Source organism: Camarhynchus parvulus, chromosome 18 (genome assembly GCF_901933205.1).
Source record: "Camarhynchus parvulus chromosome 18, STF_HiC, whole genome shotgun sequence".
Classification (NCBI taxonomy): Eukaryota; Metazoa; Chordata; class Aves; order Passeriformes; family Thraupidae; genus Camarhynchus; species Camarhynchus parvulus.
In genome coordinates, this window is record NC_044588.1 from 2,700,781 (window position 1) to 2,722,364 (window position 21,584).

The 21,584-nt window shown below is 46.6% G+C and overlaps 1 protein-coding gene across 1 annotated transcript in view; it reads right to left on the reverse strand.

Moving 5' to 3' along the window:
- CACNG4 (calcium voltage-gated channel auxiliary subunit gamma 4) overlaps window positions 1-4,354 on the reverse strand; it is a 44,828-nt gene extending 40,474 nt beyond the window's left edge. Inside the window, exon 1 of the mRNA XM_030962256.1 lies at window positions 4,046-4,354. Within this exon, the coding sequence (XP_030818116.1) occupies window positions 4,046-4,268 (223 nt within the window). The 5' untranslated portion in view covers window positions 4,269-4,354. The remainder of the gene's footprint in view (window positions 1-4,045) is intronic.
- Between the last annotated feature and the right edge of the window lie 17,230 nt (window positions 4,355-21,584).

Here is a 21,584-nt window from a genome sequence, read left to right on the forward strand (position 1 = left end):
GAATTAAATAGCCAATTGCGCCACTTGAAAAAGTAAACGGCAAACAGGGAATACTAAAAGCAGTAGACACAATGGGTTCAAAGAGATTCATGTGCTGAAGTGTTTAATAAAATACTCTTTGAATAAATTTAAATTACAAGTACATTACTTGATTTCCTATCTTGATGTCACAGAGCCTGCAGAGCGCTCTATTGTGAGCTGTCCTATTAACTTCAGCACGATTGTTCACCAAGATAAGCAGTTTCAGTGGATAAAGTGGTGTTTTTAACATTGTTTTTTCCTAGGCAAATATTTTAATCAGATCCTCCTCGTGAGTAAGACCGTGCGAGGCTTAGGAAGCTGCACTGCACATTTCCCATAGGAACAGGGGCTGCTGGGAAGTCAGAGTGGTTTAATCTCCCTTTCTGGGCTTAGGCTGACCCCAGAATGGTCACTCGCAGGACACAGCGTCTGCTGGGTTTGCCAGACCCTGCTCTGCACCCAGGGACCCAGAGGTGCTGACAGCCACCACAGCTCGAGTGTGGGCATGGGACAGGACAGCAGGCACCCAAAATGGGGCTGGTTTGCTCTTCTTGTGGGTTTGTGGGCTGGGGTGCAGGTCTCAGGTTGATTGGCTGCATGGGGGATCCGTCAGAAACTCCCTGCTCTGGTGACATTTTAACTTCAGCTGCTGAGGTTGCAGCTATTGGGACTGCCTTGGGCCCAGAAAACCAAACCCCAGCTTTGCCAGGGAGCCCTGGGCCATCCTCAGAGGCTCAGCCACTTCTGCTCCTCACATCCACACCAGGAATTGTTTCACTTTCCCACCAAAGGCAATTACCTCGGATAAAACTCTCAAAAATCCACGCAGAAGCGGCACAATTATTTAAAATCCACTCAATGAACCTCCTACCTCCACCTTTGACAAACATGCTAAAGGAACAAAATTGGGATTAGACAGGCAAGAGTTTGAGTGATGGATCATTAACGCTGCCTCTTGAGTGACTAAGCTCCATAGTAGTATCAACTACTAGTGCTGAAACATGATTTCATCCCTGCAGCTCCAAACAAAGATAATATCCTTGATCCCTAAGCTGTAGCGCTCCAATTTCGATGCAAATTTGTTGTAAAATATTGTTTCAAAGAAAAAAAACAGGAAAACATTGAGGAGCACCTGATAATTGAATTATAAGGTTATCCTTTTACATCCTGTTTCAGCAATTTTGTTTGAAATCTTGGGACTTCGGCTACAGAACAGGTGATTGTTCATAATTCAGCATACAGGTTAATTGATAGAGCTGAGATACATTTTAGTGGGAAATTTCAATTGACCTGAAATTTGCTCAGCAAAATGCTTTATGTATGTCAAAAGCAATTTCAGAGGCTGTTAAAGGCATTTTCAGCTTCTGCACATTTGTGTCTCAGATTTGTCTTTTTGACATAAGAGAGAAATGGCAATAAAGACCATTAAAATAAATTAAAGAGGTTTTAACAATTATTTCTCCAAAACACCAGAAGATTTCTAAAAATAGGTTTGAAGCCAGACCATTTAAACACATATACAAATCCATAACTGAAGCTATTTTCCTGCTGTGTATCTCCTCAGAATTGCAATATTACCTTTAGATTGCTAAAAGACTCAGCCACTTCAAATGAGCGAGGCTCTGAAATGGTCAAGGGAGTGCTGTTTTAAATCAGCTTCTAGAAATGGTTTTATTATTTTATAAAACAAAGGAATGGTTCCATGTTGAAATCCAAGTCCCATGGCATGGTTTAAAACATGAATAATTTACTGTATCTATAGATTTTATCTTACAAAACAGAACATACTGAAAAAGGAGGAGAGAATGTAGTCTTTGCTCCTCAGCTCTGTGAACAGATGACAGCTTTCTCAAATTGGGCATTCTTAGCACATATTTGACAACTTTAAAAATTGTAACTTTATAATTTGATTATGAGCATTTGAATTTTGAGCAGAACAGCTCCCTTGCTGTCGGATTGATGTGTCCCATGAAACGCCTTTTTATCCCCCAGACTGCTGGGGCTTTGAGCTGCACTGGCACACAGCTCCTGGGTGCAACTGTTCAGAATCCCCTGGTGATGCCAGGAGGGCACCACTGCTGCCCAGTGGCGCAGCCAGGCTGGAGCTCAGCCCTGGTGCTGGAGCTGCCTCAACACTGCCCGCTCCCCACAGCTCCCCTGACTGCTGCTCTCCTGAACAAAGTTCTGACTTAAGCCCAGGTGAAACCAAGGCAGAAATTCCACCAGTTTCAGTCAAAGCCGCACTTCACTTCTATGAATGGTGTTACGGCGAGACCACACAGAAATCCTGGCGTTGGGAAGCTCAGGGATTTTTCCCAGAGGTGACAGGTCCAGCCTAGCTGAACAAGCTCAGCAACTCCTGCAAGATACAAACTTATTTTCCATGAAAAACAGAGGCTGAAGACACTTAGAACAAGCTCACTGAAGATCACAAGATTCAGTTCAAGTGGAGGATGCTCAGCACCTCTCAAGCAAACTCAGGAGCTCTCAGACACAAGCCCTCATTTTCCAGGTGCCATAAAAGCCCATGCTGAATGTTAGATTTCCTTTAAGAGTCATAAAGCCAAGCATTGCTGTTACCCATAAACCTTCACATTTCAATAATTCTTTCTCTCTTTAGCATCTAAAAATATTTCCTTTTCCTACAGCTCTTCTATGTATGCCTACTATTACTAGGTAGCAAATCTGGTATTTTAAGAGAAAAATCATGTTACACTGTAGCCTTAAATCATTAGCTAGAGGAGAAGATGAGAACAGACGTGAGAATGAGGTGTTTTCTACCACGCCACAGTCTGTTCTGGGGAGAAAAAAAAACCATCTAAACACAGCTGCGACTCTGAACCGGAGCTGAGCTCGTCTGGGCTGAGCCGTCTGTCAGTTGGAATAAAGCACAAAGCCGGGTTTGCGAAGTTCCCGTGTGCCGAGCCGTGCTGATGGAATGAGGTGCGGAGCATCCCGCCCGCCAAGAGCATCCCCGTGGGGAGAGGGCTCCGGAGCCCCATCCCCGAGTGACAGCGCAGCTCGGCCAAGTCACCAGCGCCCCTCTGCCCTCCCCTTTCCCGCACACGCTCCTCCAGCAGCACGGAGGCTCTGCCGGCCGTTCTCAGAGAGAATGGACCAGCAGATGAGGGGCTTCAGAGCCGCCGTGGCCACCAGCCATGTCCCCCCTTCCTTCCCGGGGATGTGCCGCTCTGCCACGGCCGGAGCCCCGCGCTCTCGGCTGGCAGATGTGCTTTCCCAGCTGGGCTCTGCGACCTGCTCTGCCAAATGCTCGCAACACCCATGTGCTTCTTTGTCCCCGCAGTTACCGCCGCGCCTTCTCCACAACTCCATTTTCAGAGCGGGAGCCACATGTTCGGCCTCTGCGGGGAGCGGGGTCCTGCCGCCCAGCTCAGCCCTACAGCACCCATGTTTTTATTGTTCCCACCCTTCAGCCCGACCCTGGTATCGAGGAACCCCGAGTCCACACTGAAGCACCTGAGCGGTGGCAACACCCCCTCCACCCGAGCTCCCGGTGTCTCTGTCTGAGGGCAGACTGGGAGGAACTGGAGTTCCCGCTGTCCTGCCCGAGAGCTGCGCTTGAGCTCCAAAGCTCCTAAAGCCAAAGTCCGGGGGGAGGGGGGAGAGGGGGGACCCAGCCCCGAAGCCTGCGGGGCTCAGGTGCGCCCCAAAGCACCCAAAGCCCCGACCCCGCCAGGAGCCCCCCAAAGCCCCGAAGCCCCGGCGATGGTCGCGGAGCGAGGTCGCCCCCCTGGGCAGCGCTCCCCTGGGCAGCGCTCCGCATCCCGCCGCCGGTTCCCATGGCAATGTCGGAGATGCCGGTTGCCACGGCAACGCCATCCTCCTCCTCGGCCGTGTCCGAGGCAGCGGCGCGGCTCCGGCCCCGGCTCCGGCGGGGCTCAGCCCGGCGGCTCCGGCTCCAGCTCCTGCCGGGCTCTGCCCGGGCGCTGCCCGGCGGCTCCGGGAGCGCAGCCGGGTCCCCCCGGGGAAGTTGCTCGCCCCCTCCCCGGCGCGGCCCCGGTACCTTCGAGGCAGCAGATCCTCCAGAGCCCCGAGTGCGTGAGATCGCCCCGCGCCCGCCGCGGCGGCCCCTGCGCCTCGTCCGTCGTGATGTTGGTGCCGTTGCAGATGTGGGCGCTGGAGTAGAGCCAGTAGTCGGTGCCGATGGCGATGGCCATGAGGCTGAAGGCTGCGAAGGCGCCCACCGTGGTCAGCAGCATCTGGACGCCACGGTCACACCACACCATGGTGCTTCATAGTCCCCGCACGGGCGCGGGGGGCCGCACGACACCGCCCGGCAGCCGCCGCGCCCGCGGGAGGCTCCGAGTCACGGGGCGGGGGGCGGGCCGGGCGGGGGGAGCCGCTGCCGCCGCCGCGGGGCCGGGCTCCGCCGCCGGCCGCGCCCCGCGCGCCGCCCCGGCCGCGCAGGCACCGGCCACGGGCGGAGGGAGGGAGGGAGGCAGGGAGGGGCGGCCCCGCCGCGGGCACCGCAGGCACGGAGCCTCCCGACCCCCGACGTGACGCCGCCCCGCCGGGGAGAGCCCGGCCCCGGCCCCCGGTGCGCGCCCGCCGAGCATCGCTCCGGTCCTTCGGTCTGAGCGGGCTCTGCCGCGTCTGGCGGGTTCCATCCCGGGAAGCGCTCGAGGCCGGCTGGACGGGGCTTAGAGCTACCTGGTCTAATGCAACGAGATGGGCTTTAAGGTCCCTTCCAACCCAAACCATTCTGTCATTCTATGAAATTCACAGGTGTGCGTGGGAACCAGGTTGGCTTTCCACCCTACAGCGTGCCAGGATCTGTCTGGAGAGCAGGGAGGTCTTGCCCACTCTAGAGGTGCAAAGCTCTGCCCCTTCACGGCTCTTTCTTGGGTGGGTTCTGCACACCTTCCTTCTGCTGCATGGCAATCACCGTGGAAACGGTGCCAAACACAGTGGGGATGAGGTGTTGCAATTCCAAGATGCCCACATTGCCAGGGAGCTACAGCAGAGCCATCAAGGGGGTTTAGCCATGATTTCCTCCTGCAGCCTCACTCTGTAATTAATTACCCAAGGAGGTTGTAGGCAAGTGTTTGGGTTGCTGGTTTGCTCCTGTTTGGAAGGGTGTGGAGACAATCCAGCACCTGAAAGTATTTTCCCATGGAAAACCAAGGGGAGAAATATCTACACCATTTTTGTCGCGCTATCCTGTCTTCCACCCCTCACTCTCATCACCGCGAGTTGACAAGTCGGTCCTGCCTCCACCTCATGCAAGTGACAAGCCAGATGAATGGGAAGGCTTCCTGATCAGCTAATGCATTTGTGTGGAGGGAACGTGGCAGCACACCAGTTTTATGTATATGAATTAGGGAGTGGGAGGACAAGAGCTACAAACCTCGAGAAATACAGTGCTCTTGCCGAGCAGTGCGTGGATGGCTGCAGGTGCTTGTGTGACTCCAATGCTCAGCATACCAACGCAGAGAGGCTTTTCAGCTGCTCGTCCATTTCAGAAAAAAATCTGGGAGAACAAAAAGCAAATACAAATTAAAAGCTGGTCTTTATTTCACAGAGACCTCAGTGAATTGCTCAGACGTGAAGCCTATATACATAGCACAGCTCCAAAGTCAGATGCTTGGTTTAAAAATGTAAATTATGCTTTTCTTTTCAGTTGTGGTTTGTAGGTGTATCAGTGCCTTTGCAAAAATCACCTTCTAAATGAATGTCTCCATTATGGATGGAAGAATGAAATCAGGTAAACTCAAAAGCAGAGTGAAATCTCGTTCTGAAAAACTGGATCGAGCATTTAAGTTTAATGAGGTTCAACAAACTTCTCATTTGAAATATATGTTTGTACCTCTGGGCTTTGGGGGTTTGGACAGAGTGGGGAAATGAGATACTGAAACAGCAGCAGAGAAGCTATTTCCATAGCTTTTTAAACCTATTGAGCCTTAATTAATATTATTTATTTGTATTACAGTATTGCTGGGAGAGACACTTATGGCTGGAGCAGAGGGAGGGGGGGGCTGTACCCAGAGCGGGGATGGCACTGAAATGTCCTCTCTGAGCACTCCCAGTCCAGACATGCCACAGAACACGGGGAGGGTGGTGGCTGTTCTGGTGGGCTCTCAGCAGCCTCCACCAGCTGAAAGGGGACACACAGCAGAAGGGTTTCCATGGGCTCAGGGCCACCAGCCCTGCAGCAATGCTCCTATTGACCGGGCAAGGTAACAGCGCTTTAACAGCATTTATTAATAAAATATCTCTCTCCTCTTCCTCCCCCTCCCATTTTTGCAAAGAAGACATCTGTTTCTGTTTCTCCTGCCCTGAGAGAAATAACTCAGGCTCCTGAAGGGTTACAGAGCGGCATCCAAGGCAGGCAATCATTTTCTGCCCAAGCTATCTTCTTTAGTTTAAAAATGTTCTCTATTCTTTTGAAATGCATGAAGTAGATTGTGGGAGAGCTAATATTATATTCCACTACAGAAAGCTGGTGGAGTATTTTACATTGATGTCTGGCTCTAGTGATTTTCTAAGGATTTTGAATTCATTAAATCCAACCATTGAATAATCTCCATTCGTGGCGGAAGGAAGGCAAAAGTGCTTACGCTCTTCAGCAGCAGAGAAGCGTGTAGTCTTTTCTTAAACACCAAAGCTCTCTGACCCACTGCATGCAGCACAGGTTGCCCACCGTGCCACCTTTGATTTGCAGGCTTTGCTTATGATACAGCCTTATAAAACTGCCATTGAATGTAGCAGCAGAGAGCCTTGGCAGGGTGTTGTGCACTGCAGTAGCCTCCTCCATCCTCAATCAGAATTAAGATCCAATTGTTCCAAGCTCAGACCAGAGGCAGAAGCTCAGGACAATGAGAAGAGAAAGCCCCACAGCGTCTCCCTGTAATTCAGCACGACAACGTGCAAGGACAAGAGTCCAAACCCAGAAATAATTTTTACCCTGGAGAAACAGAATCTTGAAACAGAATTGTTTTGATTCCTTGACGTTGACGTTCAAAGCTTTAAATGAAATCTTGTGCCTGATCATTTTATTTCTGAACTGAATAACAGTTACTTTGGAGACAAAACTTTGGCTTTAACTGAATTCAGTGAGAGCTGTCACTAATAAAATCCCGCACCAGAGACACCACTGATATCAGAAGAAAACTGCAAGATGTTACCATTTAGCATTACTGCTGCTAAGTGTCAAACATATTGAGTTTAACAGATTAGCTTTGTTAGTTTTTTTTATAATCTATCTCTAGAAAAATAACACTAGCATTTCACTGAAAGAAACTTTTGGAAATTCGAGAACTCGAGAGAGTTCTTTCTCAGAATGAAAATAATCACTTCAATTAAATAGGGCTTTTGATGTAGATACAGTCTAACCATCATCAAAGCCTGGAACAGATATTTCATCCTCCCTTGTTCTTTCTCAGCTTTTAGCTCTGTGCATGTGAGAATGAATATTAGCATCTAGGAATGTCCTAAAACATTAAGGACATCTATATAATTGGTTATTGTCATCTTCTGCAGGTCTTGGTGTCTTTCCTATCTAATTTGATGCTGATATTGGGGGAAAAAAAATTCCTTAATAACCTCCTCCAGATTATGCTGTGTATGGAGAACTGGATGTTTCATCCATTTTGTACAGTGTTGGATAATCTCCTTTTATCCCCAGGGCAGTAGTGGGATTTGATTAAACCACCAGCTCAGCAGCAGAGCTTCAATCTCCAGCCTGAGCACAGGACCTTGGGAGACCCTGGGATGTGGCAGAGGGTGTCAGTGGGTCACAGGTACGTGTGAGAAGGAGTACCACTAAAATTGTTCCTGGAACTATTATTTTCATGCACTTTGGATCAGATGTTGCAGATTACTGTGATATCTACTGAGCTACCTTAGGGGATCTTTGCAGAGCTGGATCCAAGTGATCAATCTCATGCGTTCTGCAGTGAAACAAAGGTTGAATTCACTCATATTTAGTGGACCCCCAGAACCAGCTATTCCTTTTGTCATAATTCATCATAAATTCCAAGGACATTGTACCTTTCACCTCTGAGGACCCCACTCTGTGCAGAGGGTCTTTTTTCTTGGCAGACAATTCACCAACACATTTCAGAGTGTTCACTCTAGGAAAGGGTGAACTTGAGTTTGAGGCATTATAAGGCTGGATTTCTTTTTTAGTTCTTTCAAAGAGCATCTGGAGTGAGGGCAAAGAGTTTCAGATTGTCCTTCAGAGCTGAACAAATGGTCATCTTAAAGGAAAAATATTGTCATTCCTTGACACTTTAGGGACAACAGCTTGGCCTAGATTCTATTATTCCTTTTAATATATTAAATATTCTTTGGCTTAGTCATGGGAAGCAAAGCAACACAACTGCTTTCTAATAAATAAAATGTGCTCAGAAGCAACTCTGAAGCTTTCCAGATAACTGCATTTTGAGTTTGCCAGGAAGCCAGATGCTGCTATTGGAAAAGTAGCTGCTATGGTTTGTCATCTGAGCCTAGAAATTGATACCCAAGAATGATATGATGAGGCAGACTCGATGACAGCACTGCTCTTTCTATAAATAATCTGAAGAAAACTTTTTTCATTAAAAAAAAAGAAATGTTTTTTGTTAGAGAATTGCACAGCAAACCAGAAAATTAAAAAGGATAGGCATGCTGTGTTTGAACAGGGCCAACAAAAGAACATGATATACGCAATTTCTAGAAGAATATATAGCAGCTCTCACACATTTTACACTACATAGGCTCTATTTTTCCCCAAAATACCAATAGTTATGAAACTCATTATCTTTTTGACAATGGAGAAATGGAATATTATTCCTTTACTGGCTTGATCATGTCAAATTTAAAAGCAAATTATGAATGCTTGTCCTTCAAACACTCAGCCCTCCTGGTAAGATATTTAATATCAATAGCATTCACATCCAGCTGCAGAATGAACTAATATTGCACACATCTCACAGACCTAAAGTTCACTGTGCCCGTTGCCTGCCATGCAATTCCATGTCTCATACCTCTTGTCCCTCTCCTAAGCGTGGGCAAATTCATTGCAGTGCCAAATGGCACATTAAAATTTGCCTGGAGAAGGGCTTAAATCCATGAACAGGGGTTATTTGTGAGCTTAAAGTGTTAAAAAGAGAATGGGAGAAAGAGCAAGTGGTTAATAGGTGCTTTGATTTTCATCATACTTCAAAAGCTTTGGTGAAGAATGTCCTGATGGGACATGGTGGGAGTTTCTAGCACAAGAAACCTGCTAAGAGGCTAGTGAAAAAAAATCATAATCTTTTCAGTGCTGGAGAAAAAGATGAGCTGAGTGAGGGTTCACCCAGACAAGGCACTGCTGGAATGAGCTGTGTTCATTCTCAGGGCAACATCCAGAAGGAAATACAAATTCTCCTTAGGAATTCAGCACAGTGATGGGGAGAGTGGAGAAAGGGAAAAATTCTGAGATTCTTTCATTCCACCCATTATAAGCCTCCTCTAAGAAACAATTCTGCTCCTGTTTGTGCTGTACAAACACACCCAGAGCTACTCCACACAACCCTACATGAACTGCCAGAGCCAGACTGGGAGGTGGGGTAGGGAATGGGATGCCCTGTTCCCAGTGGAAAGGGAGTGGGATGTCCCAGAGATGGATGGTGTTTCCAAGGGCTCTCCCTGAGCCCACAGTGCCTGTGCTCCTCCTGCCAGCACTCCTGGGCACCAGCTCCTCATCTCCCCACAAACAAAGCAACATTTGTCTCTTTAACGGCCTTTAGAAAATAAATATATAAATCCTCTTTGGAGCAAATGCTCCCTGTCAGACCCAGGGGGAAGGTGCAGCAGCGTGGCTGGAGCCACAGGAGGGTAAAAAATGAGGCAATCTGGTGGAGAGCTCATTGCCGCTGGAGCACTGCATCACCCACAGCCCCAGAAGGGGCAGGAGAATCACCCCGGCCAGTGAAAGGGAAATTGCTGCACTCAGGTTGCTTTCAAACCTGTAAAAAAGGGGCTTCAATGGAAGCGTGTTAGGAGGAGGATTGAGCGAAACAGGTTTTTAGGATAAGTCTTAAATACTTAAATCAATCATGATAACTTGCTGCACTGAATTTATCTCCTAAGCTGCCTAAAGTAAATTCCTCAGATCTGTCTGAATAATTTGGAGCTGATAATGCAGCATTTGAGTAGGAAGGCTGTTGGCCACTGAAAGGATTTTCTCATTAGAATTTCAGACGATTATTCACCAGAGAAATGGTCTTTCAGGAGCACACTCCAGCAGCTCCCTTGGAAAAGTTTTATAAACACTCAGCCTGCTAAAAAATGAAATTGGAAGGTGAAATTACAGCTAGTTATTACTTCTGAGAGGTCAGGGATGGAACAAGCAGCCACAAGTGGGTTTATCTACTCTTCCCTGTGCTCTGGGTTTTTTATTCTACACAAGAGGAGGAAATCCTTTTGGATCATCCGTAACTGCAATCTCTGAAAACAAGTTATCAGAAACATGTTCTTGGTCAGGTGTTTGTAACAAGGGTCTGAAAAGCTGTTTTTCCACAGAATCACCCTTAGGAGATGGATGTTGAACCAGGGAGCCAGGGCTTTGCTGGGAGGCTCCTAGCTGGGCTGAGCTTACCCACACAGAGAGGCTTCAAGCCTGTCCCTGACAAGCATTTCTCATTCCCTTGCTCTTCTCCACTTTCAACGCAATTATTTTTCCAGATAGAGAAATCAGCCAGTGAGGGGAGGTGGGAGGTGAGAAACAGGAGAACTCAAGGGGAAGTTTTGCCAAGAGGAAGAACAGAGCTTTAAACCCAATCTCAATTCATGGGTTAATTGAGGTGGAGTAAATGCTGGAAGAATCCTTTCACCTCTTCCTCATTTAGCAACTGTACATGGAGTGGCAGAAACACCTTTCCACAGACCATTATGTGCCAGAAGCAGTGAGAAGAAGAGAAAGAAAAGCTGTAGCAATAATTACAAAACGCGGTGTTTTAAGTGAGCTGTAAATACAGCCAGCAGAGTTCCAGGAAGCCTTGCTGTCCTCACTGCACTGGAACTGTGATTTGTGCTCTCACTTCTTAAAGACACACCAATGTCTCCATGAAGTATTTCGTCTGGGCTGAGTAAATGGTAAATGGTGTATTTATTGATTTTTATCTCTCTTCACACCTCAAATGCTGCCTGTCTGCTCAGAGCCAGGTCACAGCACACTTACTCAGCAAACACCTCCTCCTTGGCTGAGCCATAAACTCCCTGGGACAGCATTCAATCACATAAGGTCCCAGGGGTTTCCTCTCCTCCCTTTCTTTTTCCAAGAAGACTCAATGTTGACCCTGATGTTTTTTGGAGGAAAAGCTGGTAGGACCAGTAACACCTAACATCCTGTTAATGCCATGTGTAAAAATGGTTTAAACTTGGCACAGTTTAAACTGAAGTTTCTATACTCAACACAGTGATTAAGTACATCCATCTGGTGGCACCTGTATGCTGTGTTTAAATTCTTCCCCCATGGTGGTGTGGATTTTTTTGGGGAGTGGGGGAAGAGCTCTACAACAGACATTTATCAGTAAACTGTAAATGCAGAAAATTCTGTAAGAGGGCTTTTGTTACAGGAGCCAACATATGAACCAAATCAAAAGCAACACCAAAGAAAAACCTCTTAAAAATATCAAAAAAGAATAAAATTCAGAAGCACCTTGAACCAACATAACTTTCTCTGTTCCCCAATAAGCTCTTCTCAGAAAAATAATTAGAAGAATGTGGAAGAGATTCTGGTGGGGCTTCACAGCCCTTCAGGGATGCTGGTGCCAAGCTCCAGTGCCAGCAGCGTTGATGCTGGGATGGAAGGGGTGTGCCAGGGCTGGGACAGCCCAGCCCAGCACCTCCCTCATCCCAGGGAAACACTGATTTGCCACCAGCTGGAAGTGCAACGGTGGCTGTGTCAAGGGAAACACAGTTTGGATACAAGAAAGAAGGTTTTAGAGAAAGGGTGATAAAGTTCTGGAATGGCCTGCCCACGTGTCACGGTTGTATTTTCTGGAAAAATCCCCTGGCCCAGGATTTCTCTCCTGGGAAGCTGAGAAGCCTCAGAGAAAAAGGAAAACAATGCTATCTCATTTGCTTCTCCTGTGTTTTGCTGCTTTGGAATGTGGTTTGAACATTGTTTATCCAACATGTGAATTGTTTTGACTTAATGACCAATCAGGGTCAGGCTGTGTCGGACTCTGAGGAGAGAGTCATGAGTTTTTCATTAGTATCTTTTAGCCTTTCTGCCTGCATTCTTGCTCTATTCTTTAGTATAGTTTTAATAGAAATAGAATAGAATAGAATAGAATAGAATAGAATAGAATAGAATAGAATAGAATGGAATAGTAAATTAGCCTTCTAAGAACATGGAGTCAGATTCATCATTTCCTTCCTGCCATGGGGACCCCAAAAATAGGTGGTGGAGTCCCCATCCCTGGTGTGTTTAACAAAGCCTGGATGTGGCACGGGGTGCCAGGGTTTGGGTGAGGGGTTGGGGCTGGGCTGGACTCAATGATCTTGAAGGTCTCTGACAACCTGGTGATTCTGTGATTCTGTGAATTCTCTGAGGAGCAGCAGAGCCCCATCTGCTGGTGGGGTGGGCAAACCCACGAGGTGCCAGCTCTGAGCTCCTGCCTTGGCTTTGCCATCCTGGCTGTGGGAAGGGCAATTCCAGGCCGTGCCCTCCAAAGCTGACGGCACGGGGGATGCTGCCCCAGCACAGTGCTGCTCTCAAGGGCTGCCAAAGAGCATCCAGGAAACAGCAGCTTCTGCCCAAGAGAAAAACCTCATCAGCTCAAAAGCAAAATGACTTTTGGAGAAAGACAAGGAATTGCAGCAGCCAGAGTTGTGAAAAGCCTTGACAAAATATTTAACACGGAGGAGCAGAAAACGCTTGCCAAGTGTTAGAGCCTTCCTAATGCAGGTTATTAGATGGTTACTGCCACTGCTATTAAAAAGACACAATTTTCTGAGTGATCCATGCAAAGAAGGGCTGGAACACACCTACAGCTTTTCCATGAGCTTTTAGCTCTGCTAATGGAGAAAAAAAAATCCTCGCATATAAGACTCAATTGAATAATTATTCAATTCAATTAACAAATAAGTAATGTCCTGTTTTGTGGTGTATCCATTAAACTTGTGGGTAGGAAATTCAATACATAAATCTCTAGAAAGTGTTTTGGGTTCATCACACATATGTTGGTGCAGCCAGATTTTTTATTTTTGTAATCTATGAGGAAACTGTTAAAGAATGAGGAAGAGGCTTCAAAAAGCTGAAAGGAATTAGTTTTGTACTGAGCTCCACACAACAATGGTACCATGTGAATAATTCTACTATAATTTACTTAGTAGAATGAAAAATAGCAGCAGCGATTCTGGTTGTAAATAACCCATTTTCTCATAGCAGAGAACCATTACCAGGTCAACATCTACTGTCAGACTTCATGATTAAACTCATTAAAACTGTCCTGCTTAATTCTATTTTTCAAAGAAAAATCATGCCTTCAACGGGATTTTTTTTTTTGGGCCAAAAGTGCCCACTATTCTTGAAATATATACATGTTCTTACACAGAACTTAGAAATCCAAAATACGAACGTCTGATCCTTCCCCATCCTCCTCCTTGTCCCTTTCCTGTCCCCTCCTTCCCCACCCCCATTCCTACTCAGATGCCTTTTTTTTTTTTTGCATTATTTAGGTGAACATTTCTAACATAAATGTTTTTACCTTTTACAGGATTTTTTTTACATTTTTCACAGGAAAGCATTCCAGCAAGATCTCTGTTAACACAATGGTTTCTAGGTAGCAAGGAAAAAAAAAACAAACCACAGCATCTCTACAGCAAGAGCTGGCAGATGTTGACTTTTTCCCCATAACAGTAATGCCTCTATAAAAAAAAGTCCATTCCAGTCTTACAAGCGTTAAAATGGAAAATAAATAGAAGTGGCAAATACAGCACGGCGAAAATTACATGTGAGGGACCAGAAACTCCAATCCCCTCTCAGAGGGGACATTGCAAGGGTAATGAGAAGAAGCAGAAGATTTTCAATCTCCCAAATCAGTCCCTGGTGGAAGATGGTGGAGGCAGACAAACCAAAGGGGGCAGCAGGGGCGGGCAGGATTATTTAATGAGCACTGGCTGCTGTGAGACACCCACGGCCACCCCAGACTGCAGCCTCGCCAAGGAAAGTGCCAGAAGCCATTCCCATTTGCTACAAACTGGTGATGTGACAGGGGTTTTCTTCTTGTAGAGACAGAGGGTGATGTTTTATTTACAGTTCCATGCAGGCTTGTGGAGGTGGGGAAGGTGTGAGGGATCCCCGGGCAGTGCTCAGCTGCAAACCCCACACAGACCTCGTGGGTTTGGTGATGGCCAGAGCAAGGGCTCCAACACCATCCTCACAAAATGATATTTTAAATCCCCCACAGGGCTGGTGATGCACTGGGTTTTGCTGTTCTCCATCCTGGGGCCAGGTAGGGCAGTAGTTGTCACACAGTGTGGGGACAGCCTGGGGGACCACAGGGGCTCTCTCCCTCCATGGATGGGCAGCAGAGTGTGATTGCTAAACCTCAAATCAAGCCCAGGTCTATTTTTGTGTGGAAACCTGCCTGGCTGAGAATAAGGGCACAGCCAGGTCCAGGCTGCACACACACACTCCCTCTCCTGCCTTCTCTGGGCTTGGAGCCTGCCAGGCACCTTTTTGTTCCCGCCCCCCACTTCTGTAGCACAGGCAGCACCTGTCCCCACAATCCTGACCCAGGGCTCAAGAAAAAACAAGGTTGGAGAGGAAAGAAAGGTCAAATGGATTCCACTCTATTGCTGAAAGCTTGGAGTAATTTGCACTGTTATAATTCCAGCAGCTGCGACAGTCAGAAAACTACATTTAAAATTTCATTTTTCCCCCCCGCTTTTTTCCCCTAAGACATTTTTCCCTCTGCTGAGGAGAGCACTAACAATGACTTCAATAGCAGAACCAAGTTTAAAGCCCAGGTCTTTCCAATTCTGCTTATTCCTTTAAGCTATTCCAATCCCCTTTATGTTCTTTCTGCATACACACATCTGTCTTCTTCAAAGCCTTAACCATCTCTGACACACCTGACCTTTCCATCCAAGCACAATGGTTGGATGCAAAGGAAATCCCTTTACCTGCAGCAAGTAACTCTTTGTTTTGCCAGTCCCACGCCTGGAAATTTTGCTGCTGCAGGAAGTAAAACGGTGAGCAGCCTTGCCTTGGCTTTTGAAAAATGGAACTGTCATGTCTTCGAGAGAAATAACAGCTTGTCTTTATTTTGTCAGACATGACTGTTAGTTATTAGAGTTGTCTTAAGAACATGCTACAAGTAGAATTAGGACAGTATTGTCACAGAAATGTCAAGAGTTCAGAAATTAATTTGACAAGATCTGGGAGATCTCAGATATCTAATTAAACTCCCTGTGACAGTTATGTTGTGTAAATACTGGAAACCTCTTAAAAGAAAGGATCAGGTAATACTAGTTCCATATTCAATTAATAGATGTTAGACCCATTCAACAGCTGTTACTCTGATTAAACCCATTCAGTTCATGCCAGTAAATATAATTTCATCTATTCAGGCACACAAGGTTCATCCATTTTTAACAAAAATAGCCAATAAGTTTATTGCATTAGATAACACTGTATTATATTTTATACTATATATATACACTGTATTTTTTGCTGGAGTTTTTATAAACACCCTTCTCCTCCACTCAGTGAATGACAGCATACATTGCCTTATGATAAGAGCACATGCAGTTCTGGTTTTGAAGGTTTTAGAATAATTTCTGTAGGAAAAACATATTCCATAGATGAAGGGAATTCAGGCTAAGAGGAATTATGGCTAATAGATTCTGACCTCAACAGGCTATAATGCAGGCTGGATTTGCACTCAGAAATACTCGCATCAAGCCCATATCTCATAGCTGTGTTAAATCATATCAATTCATCATTTAAAGAAGCCACTACATCCATTAGTAAATTGTTTTAATAGTTAATTATTAGCAGAATGAAAAGGATGTGATTATCCCCAGCCTGAGTCTCCAGAGGCACTCTCAGCACGTGGATCACACTGCTGCTGCAATTCCCATCCAAAGCCAGCAGTTTAATGGAACACAAGAAATGCTTCTGGAACTAAAAGCTGGGTATTGGAGCCACCAGTCTGGGCTTAGAGCATGAACAGGGCTCAGACTTAAACACAGAACTGGGCTTAGGGCATGAACAAGGCTCAGACTTAAACCAGTCTGGGCTTAGAGCATGAACAGGGCTCAGACTTAAACCAGTCTGGGCTTAGAGCATGAACTGGGCTCAAACCTAAACACAGAAGTGGGCTTAGAGCATGAACTGGGCTCAGATTTAAACCAGTCTGGGCTTAGAGCATGAACAGGGCTCAGACCTAAACACAGAGCTGGCCCAAGCCCATGCTCAGCTCCCTCTTGCAGCCAGCCCTGCTCTGCCCTGGCATTCCTGCCCGAGCACAGGAGGCTGTGCCTCCCCAGGGATGGCTGCCAGCTGGGATGAGGCTGCTAAGCAAGTTCATCAATAGCCATTAATCCTGGAGGTGACACTCCTGCACACGAGCACGGGGAGGGGCAGCATTGCAGCTGGGGAGGTGATTAATAACCCAGCCACTGCGGTGGCCCTGCTTCCATCAGCACCCTGAGCGAGTGGAAAGTCACCACGGCTGCTCTGAGCTGCCAGCCAGACCTGCAGAGTCATCCTCAGGGCAGGCACATGGGCTGCGTGTGAGGAACAACCTCAGCCACTGCTCAGTGCACAGTGCTTGTGTTTGACACAGAACAATATCACAAACCGGTTGATTCCATTATTTGCTGCAATTTCCCTTGCTCATCACTCGTCTCCTTAGCACTGGGGCTGGCTAGAAAGCAAGCCTGTAAAGCTTTTGAAAGAAATTCCAATCATTCAAATCAATTCCCTTCCCAAAGTGCTTTCTGATTCAAAGACGTGAAAATTACGCATTGAATTTCAAGTTCATTCTGTTGATAGCTGAACAATGCTTAGTTTTCAACTGGTGTTTTCTCTCTGCACCCTCAGCTGTTCCCATTTCTTTTCCAGTTAAACTTCATGTTCACATTGCTTGGCCAAAAACACATCAGAGGGCAGGTACCTCTGCTGGTCCTTTGGGGCCAGCAGTCACCTCTGCTTAGGTGGCCAGAGGGGAAATGTGCATCTCTCCAGCAGCACTCCCAGCAGAGCAGCTCAATGCCACAACCTTCACCACCAAACAAACCCCGTGAACCTCACCCTGCACTTCCACTGAGGGGGCAGGATCAGCCTGAGGAGCTGAGGAAGAGGAAGGTGCAGCCAGTAGAAGGATCTGAGACTAAGTAGGAAAAAGAAAGAAAGAAGACAATTATTTTTTATCTTTTTTTTTTTAAAGTTTAGAGTGAAGGGTTCTTCTCTAACGGTTTTTCCAATGATTAAGAAAGGAAAACCCAAACCCCCTACCAGCATGATTTGTTCTGGAGGCAGGATAGAACAACAACAAATCCCATAAGCAATTTGCAGGGCTCTCTTACCAAGCACCGCCTGGCAATCTTAACTCCCCACCTCACTTAAAACAGCTTCTCTGTTCCTGGATAACCCCCAAACCCATGGTGGGTAATGAATAAGAAAACAATGGTTGTTGTTTTCCTTCCCATTCCCAACACTCACTCTGCATTAGGCTCCATCATTTCACAACTCCCTTGATGTAACACGATGTGGCAGAACCTACCCTGATCCAGAGGTGAACCCTGATGCAATGCAGAACAGATGCCTTGGACTCAAACTGCTCCTTCCTTGCCTCTCCTACCTTTGATCCACATTTTCTGCTTGTGACAGGCTGTTAAATAAATATCGGTGACAAGGCTTGGTATGCATTTGTTTTTCTGCAGCTTGTTTTCTTTTTGTTCAGCTCTCCAAGCTGAGCATCTTGTTGACAAATATACACACTCCATTACCAATTAATGACTTTAGCCTGGTGTCCTCTACTCTCCTTACTCCCCAGTGCCAGTTCTACACATTAGCCTGGGTAACATTCAAAGATAATTGTGTTTTGTTTATTTGTTTTGGGAAGTAACAGCAATCAGACAGGCAAATCCCAGTCCTTGCCAAAGCTGCAATTCTGTTTTCTGTTGTAGCCTGCTCCAAGGAGAGCTAGGGAAGCACACGTGGCATTTGCTCAGGGTGAAACTTCACTATTCTTTCACTCTTCATTTTTTTGTTCTTCCAAGGAAAGGACGTTTTTCTCAGCACTCAGGGCTTTCTGCAGGCTTTGCACATCTAAGGCCAGGTTTTCTGCAGCCTCTATGTTTGTTTAGTCACTTTTTAAAGCTTGCCCTTGTTGCATACTGCAGTTAATTGAAAATGGGAGGTCATTCTCAGTAGCACACAGAGTCACAGAACAGGCTGGGGTGGAAAGGACCCACAAGGATCATTGAGTCCAACTCTTTGCCCTGGACAGGAATGTGCCTCTCCAGGTTCCTTCCATCTCTGAGAGCCCCACCGTGACCCCAGAGCATTGTCCAAGCTCTCCTTGAGCTCTGTCAGGCCTGGTGCTGTGACCACTTTGTCAACCCTTGCACACACATGTGGTCAGGATCCCATATTTGTGCACAGAGATCTATTTCAGTGCTTGAAGAAACATCTCATGGATATTTTCCAGTGGCCATTGACTTTGGGTGTCTCCATTTCCAACACAGTCGAAGCAATGTAATTTTTTGAGAATTGGCTACTTGGGACCTTTGCAATGAGAAAACCCAGAATCCCAACCCCCTCAGGAGTCCGTGTAAATGAGGTCCTCTGTGGAAGAAAACCCATTTGATTAACACTAAGTGCAGGCAGAGGTGGTACAGCCTGAGCTAAATTCAGCCTCCTTTTTGTGCTTGCAGAGATGTAAAGTCTTGCTGAGCAGCCGTGGCCGCGCTGCACATTAAGCGAGGAGACACGGCCACAGTTGGCGGAACACATTAGCATCTTCCGCTCTGATAATTAGTTTAGTGAAAAATTATTGCATTATCTGTTTGCTTTCATTAGGGACCAATTGCATCCTTAAAAAGAACGGCTCACATTAGGTGCTTTTAATAAGACAATAAGCCCTATAGTGTTTCCAAACAAGATTTAAAGCCCGTTCAGCACGTGACTAATTAGCACAAGGCAGGTTGGAGGCCAAATGCATTATTTAGTAATGGAATTAAATTTCCTTAGAAAGAAAGGAGCCCATTAAAATCCACAGAAAGGCAGGAGTGTCAAGGCAGTGTGTTTGAAATATACTGCAACAGAACCTTTAACTTCACAGTAGGATTTAGTTCAGATTTTAGCAAACAGGCACCCAATCTTGCAGGTCAACAATGGAGATTTTACTCCAGCTATGAAGGGAGAACGAATCCTACAGAGCCATATTGCACAGCAGGTGTTCATCTTGCAGATGGGTTGAAATCAATTATCAGCACTGACTGCTGTGCCATTGGGTAACAAGGCTGAGATCCTCTGAATTACCCTCAGATTGTCCCCATTTTCATCCCCAAGAGTCACCAGAGATAGTTTTCCTAGCACAGAAAGTCCTGCCCTTACAAAAGCAACCTTTTTCCCCAGGAATGTGACACAAAGCTGCATTTTCCTACATGCTGTATTTTAATTTTTGTGTGGCATGAGCAAATATAATTATCAGCACAAAGGATTCAGAAAAAATAAACTATGCTTAGCAACCTCCAGCAAAACTAGCAGAATGCACTTGACAAAACTTGTGCTCTGTAATGAAATTCCTATGAAGGCATTCAGTGCTTAAAAAACTAGGACAAATTATGCTGTAAGGAGCAGAATATGTAAACGTGGCAAGGAGATGCATTTTGTGTTCTGGCTTCAGAGGGGTTACAGCCGTGTGAACGAGACCAGGGCACGACTCACGTCCACCAGCAGAGAGACAACGCTGGATTTCTGTGGGAATATAGAAACATCCCTTAACCAGGTCCATGTGTAGGGAATTCTGAGAAAGATGGAGTGTTTGCATCTCTGCCATGAGTACATGCAGACCCTCTCTTTTATGGCAGCCTAAGAAATAACAACAATTTTGGAGCCAAACTACCAGCTCAAGCACACGAGTGACTTGCCAGCTCATCCCTGTGGTAATTCTGCAAAGCCAGTGATGCACGTACCATGTACCAGGACCATGATCATTTCCATAATAGTCAGCCAGCAGTGACAAATGGAGAGCAAAACAGAGAGGAGAAGCAGGAAATATGGCAGCTCACTTGGTCCTGGGGCTGGTGGCCCTGGGAAGAGGAAAGGATGGCTGCTGATCTCTGCTGTTAGAACCAGAGGTTCCCAAGAGTTCCAGGGGACCCACGGGTTTTCCTACTGCAGACCCCTCAGCTCTGGGGCTTTTTCTCTAAATGTGCCTCTCCAGGTACCTTCAAGGCTCAAGTTCTCACTGCAAATCTGCAGCAGAGCTGGGAGTTGGAAGAGGTGCCTGCCTCTCCCCATCAGGGCTTACAGATAAGCACTCACTGCAGAGTGATTTATGTTCCCAGGATTTGGATATAATCCTGCCTCCCTGGGGTAGCTGTTTACTTTCAGAGCCAATTTCCCTGATGGAGCAGGAATATCCACGTCTTGCTTTTCCTCCTTTTTTCTTTCCATCCCTGCTCAGAGAACAGGAAAGGGATGGGGTGTTCAGCACGCAGGGACTGTGCTCACCCAGCCACACACCCTGATCCTGGAGGGGCTCTTGCTGCCTTCACAAAACAGGCACAAAATGCAGAACATCTCAGGCTTGATATAAAATTCAATATATTGAATTATGTCAATTATATCCAATCAATTTTCCCCAAGCAGCTCATGCTGTTGACATCGTATTCTGCAGCTTGAAGTCAACCATGTTTATTTCTCATTCAGCCAAGTGCTGAACACAGAGCTGGCTGGGACACCCCTCACCAGAGCCCCTGCCAGACCTAACCCATGGGCAGGACTTGTGTGCACATTTCCAGCCCACTCCAAATCAGCTTTTCTCTGCGTTCACAGCAACACACTGAGACACAGAGATCTCTCTGCAAGGTCTGAATAAAGCTCAAGCACAAAACAGCCTGACAGTCCTGAAAGAAGCCAGGGATCTAAGGAAAATGGGTTTGTAGGTGATGCAAAGCTCTCACAGATTCACTCTGAAGCTGCTGAGCCTCTTAACATCTTCAAAACCTCTTTTCTCCTCTGGGGTCACAAAGGAAGCTGTGTTTCCTGGAAGGCAGCTTTGAGAGGGTTGAGACTCCAGGAAAGTCATGACATTAGCAAAAGTTCTGACACAGCTGCTTGTAAAAGCTGGAGATTGAGCTCTCTGTAGTCATTCATCCTCCTTTGAGGCTCCTGCCCTCATTTCTGAGCTGTCCATTGCAGCGAGGAGCCATCCTGCCAGTGATGTTGGACTCCACAGGCAGATTTTGTGCTTTTTTTTTTTCCTCATTGACCCTTCAGGGCACGTTCTCCAAAGGCAGCAGCATCTCAGGGGCCTTGTGTTAACAGTGCCAGCCTGGCAGCAGCTGGGCTGGGCAGTGCACAGGGAGGTTGGCATGGGCAGGCAAAG